At 38.6% G+C, this 12,873-nt stretch overlaps 1 protein-coding gene across 3 annotated transcripts in view; it reads left to right on the forward strand.

The window, feature by feature from the left end:
• The window catches only part of LOC121426771 (titin-like), a 43,871-nt gene that overhangs the window by 11,809 nt on the left and 19,189 nt on the right, over nt 1-12,873 (forward strand). The window contains exons 2-8 of one of the 3 annotated variants that reach the window (XM_041623168.1): nt 5,212-5,337; nt 6,277-7,247; nt 7,374-7,721; nt 7,963-8,031; nt 9,428-9,446; nt 9,713-9,912; nt 11,698-11,766. In XM_041623168.1, the coding sequence (XP_041479102.1) occupies nt 5,253-5,337; nt 6,277-7,247; nt 7,374-7,721; nt 7,963-8,031; nt 9,428-9,446; nt 9,713-9,912; nt 11,698-11,766 (1,761 nt within the window). In that variant the 5' untranslated portion in view covers nt 5,212-5,252. Of the gene's footprint in view, nt 1-5,211; nt 5,338-6,276; nt 7,722-7,962; nt 8,032-9,427; nt 9,447-9,712; nt 9,913-11,697; nt 11,767-12,873 lie in introns of all 3 variants that reach the window. The other 2 variants (XM_041623167.1, XM_041623165.1) reach the window with 2 other exon arrangements.

The following is a 12,873-nucleotide window of genomic DNA, read 5'->3' on the forward strand; positions in this document are numbered from 1 at the left end:
AATCTTATTATTATTTTTTTTTTTGGGGGGGGGAGACCTTGGAGACATTAGCATACATTAGCGTACCTACAGAGGGACAGACTACCCAACCCCTGACGAGTCACAACCCATGTCCCCCCCCCCCCCCCCCCGACGAGTCACAACTGATCCGTGATGAGCCACATGTGGCCCGTGCCTTTGAAATTGAAGACCTTTTTTCTTTCTTTTTTTTTGCTTGTCAAATTTTCTTCTTGTACGAAATCCTTTAATTTTAGTTGAAGACTTTTTTTTTATTTTTTACTTGTCAAATTGCCCCCCCCCCCCTCCTTGGAAAATCCTAGGTACGCCACGTCAGATGCTAAAATAGAAGAGATGTATATATGTAAATAATACATAAAGCCTATTTCTCCATCGTGACCTTTACATATTTTCGTAATGGGATTCTTTACGATCAGGATTGTGATACAGTTAGATATGCATTGGAACTTTGCACCCCCCTCCCCGGCCAAAAGAAAAGTATCGATTTGCTGGTCGGGGGGGGGGTAGGCTGCAGGTGAAAATATTACGTTTGAGTCTTAGCACCGGCCATGGGCCAAGATCATATAGATTTATCAGCAAAAGATACAGGCGAAAATCTAGCTGCAAAGCACTTTATAAGATAATGATAAAAAAAGGATGTCTCTTGTTGTTTACGGATCAAGGACCCAATAATTGCCATTTCGAAAATGTGCATTTTTTCTTTACATTAGTTGAAATGTTGTTTCTTGAAAATGCTTTACATATTTAGATGGAAATACACCTTGGCGGCGGAAGCCAAACAATTTAGGGGAGGTCCAGCTGAATGGGCACAGGTAAAAAATTTGACAGCCCCCCCCAAAAAAAAATGGTTGTCAACCTAAGTTTTAGGAGTGGATCACCAAAAAATTTTGACAAGCAAAAAAAAAAGTTCATCAACCTAAATTTTAGGGGGGACACAAAACGTTTCAGGGGGCCCACGTGAATTTAGGAGGGACGCATGAAAGAAAATTGACAAGCAAAAAAAGGTTATCAACAAAAATTTTAGGGAGCACCGTCCCCTCCCCCACCTCAAATTTAGGGGGGGGAACTGCCCGGGGAACTGTCAGCAATAAGCATAAGACAATAGAAAGGAGAAATTTGTTGAATTTTATTGAGATTACAATCACATGACGACGCCGGTCATATAAATTGTTCTTTGAAGAAAAATGTGTGATGGCAGAGCTGCTTACAGAGTCTCGAAAAAGTAATTTGGTCGAGAGGCGGCTGTGTGTCACATGTGATAAGAAAGAGAATGCAGATTTCAGCGGCACGTATTACATGCGGTCAGAAGTGTTCGCGTGAATGAGTGTGATGTGAATGTCAGCGGCCGGCCCGCCGTACACATCGTCAGGCGATGCTGCGATTTGTGCATCGCATCCGGTGTCCTGTGTTTTGGTTGTTCGACCAACCATTGCAGAAATTGTAGTCGTCTTATAATCTCTACAAAATATTCTCAGGAACCTCAACGATACTATTTTATGGGTATCAAAGTACACTATATATATATATAAATACATATATATATATATATGTAAGTCTGAGTGATGGCATTAGCATAGCGAAGGTAAATCTACAACAGATATCCCTCCAATTCCTCTGGCTCAATACAAACCGACTTTACGACAGTGGCTGCTCGGCGTTTCTCCGGCCATGCTCCCGCGCTCACTCAGGGTGAAATTTGGATACTAAAGCATTGCATGCACTCCGTGTAGCCTAGCGATAGCAGACGATGCGCGGAAGAATTTTGTTTTCCAGTAAAGTAGATATCGGTCACGTGAAAAACAAATGCTCAGTCATGGACGAAAGTGGGCGCTGTGAAAAGTGACCTTTTTGAACATTGCGAATAGGTAGATTGAGTAAGATGTCGGTGAAATTCAGCCGAGGATAATGACTTCATTTTCTGAGTTTATTTAAAATTTAGACATTTTCAAGTAGAAATTTTGCCACTCTCATATTGCATTATGATCAGTTCTTGTTATTCAATAGCCACGACCCATACAACTGGATTTTATGATCCTTCACCAAAACTATCCTCGAGCTTTAAGGTTTTTTTCATGGTTAGAATCACGGGTGTGGGTGCTTGTGTGTGATTGTGACTGTGAGGTGCACTTGGATTGCATATAAATTATGCTAAAGAAATGAAGAAATGAAATCAATATCTAACTCAGTCTATTCAAATTCCAGCACATATACATGCCACAGGCTATGTAGGCCTACATGTATCTTGTGTATTGTAGGTTCATGTACACGTGTACCTTAAGTTTTTCACAAGTTATTTGAAAACGCAGATCTCCACAGAAAATGCCTTTCACTCTTGGAGAGTCTAAATTCGGTGAAAATTTATTCATTAATAACTTAAATATTCATCACAATGAAGAAATCATAAAGTTTTTTTGACAGTTTTCAAAAATTAACATGAAATCTAAACTCTACCTGAAACGGAAAATCACCATCACTTAGGCCATTACTGATAGAATTCTCACCCAGAGCTCTGGCAGAGGTTATGAGCTCAAACTGGCTAGCTAACACCACACTCAAGTGCACGGCGTCCTCCGATTTTTTTTTAGATGGAGCCTTGTTTGATGATTTATTGTCTGATATTTACCCCTCTCCAAGAAAGTAATTAAAAAGCTACAATTCACAACTATAAGCGAAGTGATTTTTTATTATTAAGGCTCTGTTTCAACAAGCAAAGTCGGCGACTGTGAGGATAAAAGACTCGCACATCTAATGCTGTGAACAGGGATTTATCTCCTGTGCAATTCAAATTACTTTATCGCAGAATCGTGATTTCCCAATTGGAAATGTGTGCATTAGAAATTGGACATGGTGAAGTATGGAAAAACCGCTACCGGAAGCACGCGCGCACATGTATTACAGGAAAAAAAGACGGACGTAGCTCACTTTTTATGGTACAGAAAAAAACACGCACTTGGCAATTTTAAACTGTGTTCATCGTAAATTGAAAGTTACTTGATTTTGGCTTTTCAGATATTTAAATTACATGTATGATATGGCTTCACTGCTCACTCACGGCGGGCGCAATTACCTGGAAAATATTTGCGCCCGGTCGTCAAAATTTTGATAATTTTGGGGCTTTATGGGCACAATTGATGGCTTTATGAGCGCGAATTTGCGCTCAGCGCCCACTTATTTCAAGGCTTGTCTGACCCACAAAAATCCACAGATTGTTAATATAAAATAGGAAATTTTCACTTTACATTCTGATTTGAGGTTAGAATCGCCAGATATTTTGCACTTGAAATGTGCCTTGAAACCTGCATGATCGTAGAATGCGCGCGGCCATTTTGATTCTCAGAAGCCAAAAGTGGAAAGTACTGCTCATGTCATAATCATGTGACACACAAGATTTTGACTTCCACCAGTGTTTGTGGTTTGAATCGTTAGTTTAGTACTTTTGCTCTGAAATTATGTCTTAGAAATCTTGTTGATATGGTGATTTGATGATGACATGAATGTTTTGACCCCATTATCGTACCCCTACACATAAAAAACCAAAAAACTCCCAGCATCATGAGATTCTTTGAATTCTAAGCTTTGTAATGATTCATTAAAAAAAATGACAAAAATATGAAAAGAAGGAAGAGACTTGCCCGATGTTTACGCCGCCATCTTGTTTTCTATTGTTCTTCACCCACGTTACGCGACGCAAGCGTTCGTATCTTGGGTGAAGAACAATAAAAAACAAGATGGTGGCGTAAACATCGATCGGGCAAGTCTCTTCTTTTTATGATATTTTTGTCATTTTTTTTAGATGAACTCTTGTCTAAAAATATAATCCATAGCATAGAAATATCAGAAATGAAGTTGTATCCCATGTACCGGTACATGATTTAGGGCTAGTTTCAGGTTTTGGCTGCCTACACGCACATGTATAGAATAGAAGCCCTGGCTTTGTATGAGAGTAAGTTACATTAGTAAATGATTTTTACTCTCTAGAAGCCTCCTGGCTAGGGTAGCCTGGCCTGGAGGCTTCTGGGGAGTAAAAGTCATCTACTCTACTTGGGGCCGTGACTTAGGCTTACTTACTCCCCATTGAAGCCTGGGACGCCAAGGTATATTTAGCATTATCGTGATCCAAGTTCCAAGTCCTGGTTAGCCAGGAGGCTTCTCGAGAGTAAAAATCATTTACTTATTCCAAACGGCCGGTAAGGTTACTCATACGAAGCCAGGTCTTCCTTTCTATATGCCTACATTGTGTGTACCACCAAAAAACCTGAAACTTTCGCCCCCGAGATTTCTACTTTCTAAAAGATCTAGCCCTAAACCATGTACATGGGATACAACTTCATTTCCGACATTTCTACGCTATGTATTTTATTTTAATGAGGAAAAATATGAAGACTTGCCCGATGTTTAGGCCGCCATCTTGTGTCCTATTGTTCTTCCCCAACGTTACCCGACACAAGCGTCCGTATCATGGAGGAGGGGCCTATAATCGGGGAGCCAACAACATTTTCAAATTTTAACATGATCTAACAAGTTGTTGAGGATACTACCATAATCCCCTTTGATGATACGTCACAATACAGGGGCCGCAGAACCTTTTTTTTTGGGGGGGGGGGGCTGACCATGCAGAAAATAACAATCGTATGATCATTTTTACATTTTTTGTACATGCTTTTGGAAAAAAGGGGAAGGGGCTGAACCCCCCCGTTCCGCTGCTCCTGCTATACATTGTGCTCACTCAACCATGAACATACATACATCTGAAAAACTACTCTTGCCTTTCATAAATGGTCATTTTTAATTCAATCTTTAATTACTCATGCATGACTCAACCGACCAATCTCATTTTTCCCCAGGAGTTGCTTAATGATTATTAAAAACCACCTACGAAATATCGTATATATTATTTTGATATATCAAAATAATTCCGTTCAAAAGTTACAGCAATTTGAATTAGGGGGACTTACTTTTTTTGTTGTGTATAGACTGAATTTCAATTTTAGTATTCCTACCACTATTCTGAACTCTGATCGCTAGGATTTTTTGTTGGAACGTTCATATCAAATGTTATTACAATGTCTTTGAAATTTGCATTGGAATAAATCACATACTGTAGGGTGTGCCGGGCTTCATAAGATACATGTAATAGGTTGTCATGACACAAAGAAATTTACATTTTGTTTTTAATCTCATGCTGATATGCAGATGAAGTGATTATTGGAGAGGTTTAAAGATAAACGTTCAAGATGACTGGCTGGCATGAAGCAGGGGCAGGGTTAGAGGACCTTCATCAATCAAATTATGGGGATGACATGAATTGGATAAATGAAGGTGAGTCTTACTTCATTTATATCACTTTTGCATTTAAAACAAAACATACAATTGTAAATTTTAAAACTAATGTGTACATGAGGTTGAATATAAACCTTCATATACCGGTATATCAGCAGTTTTTCCAGTTTATCAAGCTACATGATCATGTACATTATCTGTGGCTGAAGGTACTGTATGCATATACCATCATTTGGGAAACGTTATGTATCCGTTGTGTAATCTTGACATACATGTTTCATACGCTCTATGTCCATCGAGCATCCGTCCACTGTGATTTCATTGTTCGCCCATTTTGTCTATTGTCTGGAGCGGATGAAAATGGATGGAGGTACCCCAAAATTTTGCTTGTCGGATGTATCTGGTATGAATACATTTTGTGTCTGTCGGCCAGTTAGACCAGGCCTTAAATCACAATCTACATGTATGAGGTATAAATCGGTGAAGTCACAGTGCATAAGATTTTTCTAAGGCCACCCTTTCCTCTTATGGGGCATTGGTACCCTTTTCACAAGCCTTGGATATTTGTTGTGCCCTTTCACCTTCTTACATGTATTTTTGCAGTAACATTTAAAAGTGTCCTTGCCATAAAATATATATCAATGCCTGAAATCATTTAGCATATCCTTCCACTAATACATCATTTGAAGCACACGATTATTATATGACATAACAATTCAACGGGTGTATCTTTTAAAATACATTCTGTTTCAAAAGGAAAGTTATGAAAAGATACCTGTCCATAGAATGTGTTTTGACTTAAGAATTAATCTAGCAGTATTTACTTCAGCATTTTATATTCCCATAGGTCTTGTGTAGGAACCACCTGATTCCAGTAGAACATGGATGTTCTTGTTCTTGGAGTCAGGAGCAAAGTAGACATTTGTAGCCTTGAGTTTTTATTTTTCCTCAAGTTTATTTTCCTGATTGTGCTTTCAGGCTTTGGATGCAGGAGAAAGCGAGCAAAGGAGATGGAAATTATGTTCAGGGGCGGACATAGAGGCAGAGGAGTCCCGAGTACAGGAGGCGGCAGAGGAGATAGGGGAAGAGGAGAAGACAGGGGAAGAGGAGACAGAGGAAGAGGAGGAGACAGAGGAGGTTGGAGAGGTGGAGATATGGTAGGAGGTAGAGGAGGAGAGAGGGGATGGGAAAGAGGAGATGGCAGAGGAGGAGGCGGCGGCATTGGAAGGGGAAGAGAAGAGAGCTGGGAAGACAATGAAACATGGGATGACCGAAGATGGAGGGATGATCAAGGTCTTGGAGAGTACGAAGATTTGCATGAACCGTTCAATCATGGGCTGCGGGATAGGAGGGATCCATATCTTGGAAGAGATCTTGACGTATGGGATAGACCAGGTAAAAGACGAGGAGGTGGTTTAATGGAGGATCATGATGAAGAATTATCACACCAGGCTGTCTCTACTTCATGGCCCCCAACAGAAGATGATTTCCAACCAAAATCCAGCAAAAGACTAAAAGATGACTGGATGTCACCTGACCGCGGTAACTTTGGCCCTGTTGACTATGATGGAGGATCTGGATCGGATGGACATAGTGGAAAGAGAAATGAAAGGTTGAAAGACTCGTTGGATTTTAGGAAGCAAAGAGACCTAGAAAGGGGACATGTTAAAAGTGATCGGGTTAGGAATGGTCCACAGGTTCGTGATGGTCCACTTGGTCACGATGGTCCACGGGGTCGTGATGGTCCACGGGGTCACGTTGGTCCACGGGGTCATGATGGTCCATTTGGTCACGATGGTCCACGGGGTCGTGAGGATCCACTTGGTCAAGATGGTCCACAGGGTCGTGATGGTCCACTTGGTCACGACGGTCCACGGGGTCGTGATGGTCCACTTGGTCACGATGGTCCACGGGGTCGTGATGGTCCACTTGGTCATGATGGTCCACGGGTTCGTGATGGTCCACTTGGTCGTGATGTTCCACTTGGTCACGATGGTCCACGGGGTCGTGAGGATCCATTTGGTCACGATGGTCCACGGGGTCGTGATGGTCCACTTGGTCACGATGGTCCACAGGGTCATGTCGGGGATCGTAACAAAGAACGAGATGATCCAAGAGGTAGGGATAGGGATCGTAGCCGAGAACGAGGCCGGGACAGAGATCGAGATAGGGACAGAGATCGACACAGAGACAGAGATCGAGATCGAGCACATAATAGAGATCGTAGCAAAGACCGAGTTCGGGATCGAGAGAGGGATAGAGATCGTGAGAAGGGTAGAGGTGACCGAGATGATAAAGACAAAAGTCGTAAAAAGAGTACTGAAGAAAAAGTACGCTTTGGTAAAGATGGGCGAAAGCTGGAATGGTGGGAAGAAGAGATGCCTTTGACCCTGGATGAGATCGCAGAGATGTACACCTGTAAGGTAGGTCAAATTGGTTTGACTTTATACATTCCACCTCAAGAACAAGCTAATTTGAGCTATGATCATAGAGAGAAAATCAAACAAGCATAGCACTGAAAATTTTATCAAAATTGGATAGCAAATTATGAAAATTAAGTTTGCAAACATCTATAATACACAAGTTTGAAGTTGAATTTGCGCTGTAGAACTAGGGGTTGTTCTTGTGATCCTTGAGGAGTCTTTTGTCTTCTTTTATTTTCAGTTATGCAATGTGAAATGCGGAGGAGAAAAGAATTATAAGCAGCATCTGAGAGGAGTAACTCATAAACTAGTGAGTACATTCATTCAGGCTAAATTACGTGCTTCTGATTGGCTGAAGATCAAATTACATGTGATTTTACTTTGGCTTTCATCAATTAGCCTTTTCATCAATCAAGATGTAGATGTTTCAAGTGTATGTCAGAAATGCTCGTGGGAAATTTCTGCAGGAGAAAAAATCTCACCTAACTTGATATTTTGTTTATTATTTACTTTTATCTAGGGGGGAGGGGGTAATGCAAAACAAAGTCGAATATTTAAACCTGTGGATAAAAAGAAGCTTATAACATAAACAAAAATGGTCATGATAATGACACAAGCCAGTTCCCCTCCCCCATTATGACCATATTGCCAGTCTACATGTAAATCCCTCAAAAAAGTTTTGCAACTCAGTTTTGGGGGATGATATCTTTTTGGTTAATATTTTACATGTTTTGCAACTCAGTTTTGGGGGATGATATCTTTTTGGTTAATTATATATATCTACACAATAAAGAAGATTAAATAAACCATAATAACACGGTCCTAAACACAACCTATACATGTAAAATATGAAACTGGTATCATTGGAAAACTGAATTATTCCTCTTTACAATGACATGCCATTTGCTGTGATTATGTAATCATGGGATATGCAATCACCCTGAACATTGAAAAAAGCCAGAAGTGAAATGTTGCAAAATGCATTGATTTCTAACAAGAGTCTCCATTTCTATAGAATTTCCACCATGCAGGTGACAGTGAATGCACTTGGTCCATCCTCGAAACAATTGGAAATTCAATGTTGGAAACAACGCATTTTGCAACATTTCATTTCTAACATTGCTGCGTATAATCATGTCTGTATTTCATGATAACTCTAGCATTACAAATGACACATGATTGTGAAGAAGAATAATCATGCTTTCTAAAGATATCACTTTTACACATGATTATGGCACATTAAGAAATGTATTAGCACTCAAACTTGCAGTTTGAGTTGCAGTACTCAAACATGACATGGCAACGAATTTTGCAACATTTCATTTTTTCCATTGCTGCATATTTATCATGTCTGTGTATTTCATGATAACACTAGCATTACAAATGACACATGATCGTAAAGAGGAATAATCATACTTTCCAATGATAGCACTTTTACATATGATGATGGCACACTAAGAAATTTATTAGCACTCAAACTTGAGTTGCAGAACTTTTTTTGAGGGGTTTATAACAACCATTTTAATATTTAGTACGTTAACATGGTTTGATACCAAAGATGAAAGTTAGAAGGTTGTTGGAGTAAAAGGGATCAGGAAATAAAACCTGTTTATCCACCTAGATATTATCTGCTTGGATTTTGACCAAGATGACAATTATTAACTTTAACATAATTGTCTCTTCTTGTTTTTTCTGTCTTTTTACAGAGGGCTCAAGTCTTCCCAGGCAAGTATTCATCCATTTTCTGTTTCCATGATGTTAAAGCCTGTCTAAAGCTTTTGAAAAAGGTTAATATTAATACCCATGCCATAATCTAAAAAACTGTGGAGCGTTGTGGCCCAATGGATTAGTCTCTGGACTTTGAAACAGAGGGTCCATGGTCTGGAAAGTTGCATTGACCTTGACGATTATTCTAATCGGGGAGGAAGCTCTAATTTTGCATACTTATTGGAATTATTACATTATTGGAATTGATAATTGATTTCTTTCAGAGGAGGATCCAGCAAAATTTGTAGAAGATTTATACGAGAAAAGGGATATCCAGGATAAGGGATATGGAGATAAGGCACCTTCTTGGGAATTTCAAGAACAAGAAAGAGAAGAATACCCTGCACAAGATTATCAAGAAGAAGAATATTGGGAAGAAGAAGAGATGACATTGGAAGAAAGAATGAAACTATACTATTGTACAGTAAGTATGCATTTATACAGGAGGATTTCATAGAATAGCACAAAGAGGCTATCGTTTGGTCATAGTGGTGATTTCTACATTTGATAGGATTGATGATTGAGTATGATCAACAGAGCTGCCAAGTAGTACTGATTTTCTGTATTTAGTACTGAAAATAGAGAAGAATACTGATGGTTTCATGCAAAATACTGATTTCTAAAGTTTCAGTTTATGTGTTGTCCTATGGTATTCCTGTTGTTCAGGTTGGCAGCTCTGGATCAATCGTAAAAATCTATCCCATATTCGCTTAATGCTTAATGTTTCTGGGACTAGAATAAGTGTGGAAAGTCACAAAATATATATGTTTTGTTCTACAAGCAAAAGTTTGGGGAAGCTAGTGCTTTCAGACATATTCCTCAGGCGCTGCATTGGTGTACAGTATGTTTTACTCATCACTGTTTGCTTTATTATGTAAGGGACCTCCATTTATTTATAGTTATACTGAAAAGTCAATGCATTCCTTCATGCTGAGTGTTGAATGTAGACAACACTTTGTTTGACAAGCCCAGAGAGACAAACCTCATTGTATGTAATATTTTATCACCTGATTTCACAATTAAATATCTAATACATGGCAGAGCTTTCTGGTAGGGTTCATTAACTTTTGAGCACCACTGTATGGAATTAAGCAATTTATGTTTGGTAAAAACAGGGCCAGTTTGCTCTATAAATGTGCTTGAAACCCAGTTTTCCATGACCCATGTCATGAAAATAAATGCTTTAATTACCTTGAAAGTTAATGTGTAGAAAAAATACAATATTTGTCCATGTTCAATTTCATGGACTCTGATTTTCCCTTTGAATAAGACACCGGGCTTTAGATTGAGATTAAATGGACTAGATAAGATGATGAAAACAAGATCACCTTTCAGGGTTTTCATTCATCAGCTCATAGCAGTGGATATTAATATGTACTCTTGTATTACAAATTTAGCTTAAAAGTCTGTTATCTCATTATGAGTTTAAACAGAATCCAATAAAATATCAATGCTAGTATTTGTATATATAAAGGAAAATATGTGCTTACTGGTTCTGATAGAGAATATATTATTAATGAGAAATCAACATGACATTCTTGCTTGGTTTAGAGTCTTTTCCAAGCAATGATAATACATTTAACAGAGTGGGAGGGTGAAGAAGTACATGTACTCTGTATGTTTTGGACAGTGGATACATGCCTCGGAAGGGACCCTGTTTTTACACTCAATGTTCTCTTCCAGGGCATACCATCTTTCCATTGCCAGGACAGGTGCTAAATAAAACCTGTTATGGGACATTGGAGTTGTGTTCAATTTCTCCCCAGCCATACCCTTTCTGGGGGTTCTTACTACCCATGTTTATCGCATCACCTCCTGAGCACCTTCTGAGGTTTTATGATTCTGCTCTCGCTACTATGATTCGTGTGTAAACTCAAAATCTAGCTCCATGGACCCATGATGTTTCATATCATTGCCAGGCCATCATATTTACATTATAAATTTGTTCAATGGAACCTCTTTGTGCAATATTTTAAGAAGTTCCAGGGACCCCCCACTTTCATGACGAGCCCTTCTGGGGCCCCCTAATTTTGATTTACCTGTGGCACATACATACCTCATATTGGGAATTAATTTGTGCTAAAATGAGACAAAAATATGATATGATGATTGAAGAAAGATGAATTGCTAGCATTCTATAGAATTATGAACTAAATTCTGGTTTTCGTTGGGATTACCTGAAATGATGATTATGATTTTTCTTTAACAGCTTTGTGAAGTTCAAACAACAAGCCAGGAGAACTTTGATATGCATAATGATGGCATGAGACACAAGGCTGTGAGTAGTTCCCTATTTTTAAAATTCATTTTCTTCTTTGCTTATCTTAAATCTTCATTGATATTTCATTTGTTCATTTATTTAATTATCTTATGCATTTATTTAATTATCATATTTCTCAAAGAAATCATTGACCAGTCCTCATATTTGTAAAAAAAATCATTCCTCAAGGTTCTAGCATTTATTCTATTAAAGGAACAAGACCACTCTCTTCAAGTTTTTCCTTGCAATACTTTGAAGTAACAACCCCAAAAAATACCAAGTACCAATATCAGTAAATAAACTTTCAAGTTGATAGCAAGGTTTGACAAGAATGATTTCTTTGCATTCCCTAGAGTGCAACATTTGGCTATGCCACCGAAGATAAATGCAACTTAGTAATAACGGATTGTCGGTCTTAGAATACTGTTACAAAATAGAGCATTAATGTGAGGAGTATGCTCAAATTATTTCAAAGCATCCCAAACAATACACATGTATAACCTTTAGCAGGAATGAATTTAATTTGACATGAGCTAGTGTAATTGTACTTACCATGTCGTCCTTGGCCGCTTGCAATGGAAATTATAGTGTTATTTGTATAATATGAATATTTTAAACACATTTTATTTTGTATATTTTCAACAGCTATCTGAAGAGTAGTTTATCTGGGGCCTACTGCTATCCTTAACCATTTACTTCTTGAGATCCTTTAAAAGGATGTGAAAAATGGAATGTGAAACTCACTTTAGGACATATGACCTTGCAGTGATATTTTTGGTTATCAGTAAAAAGTGACACTGCCAATTATCGGTTTATAAAACTATCTTTCATATCTGTCATGAAATGGAAGGTAGATTTGCCGGTGGAATTTATTTGTCAGTTGTGAGTTCATCAGTTGTAAAGCCATGCTGTAGTGCTGACGTGTAGATGACATTTGAGACAGTAGTCTCATGAATTATAGGAATATTTCATCCCTGAATATAATTCTTGGATGACAACTACGCAGTTGTTAGCCGAGATCTGATCTCGGCCACCGTTTGCACAATTGTGTCAAAATTTGGCACGCACATTCTTTACCACAAACTACAAGCCAGTATAAAAAAAGAATTTTGCCTGAAATATGCA

Source organism: Lytechinus variegatus, chromosome 13 (assembly GCF_018143015.1).
Source record: "Lytechinus variegatus isolate NC3 chromosome 13, Lvar_3.0, whole genome shotgun sequence".
NCBI lineage: Eukaryota > Metazoa > Echinodermata > Echinoidea > Temnopleuroida > Toxopneustidae > Lytechinus > Lytechinus variegatus.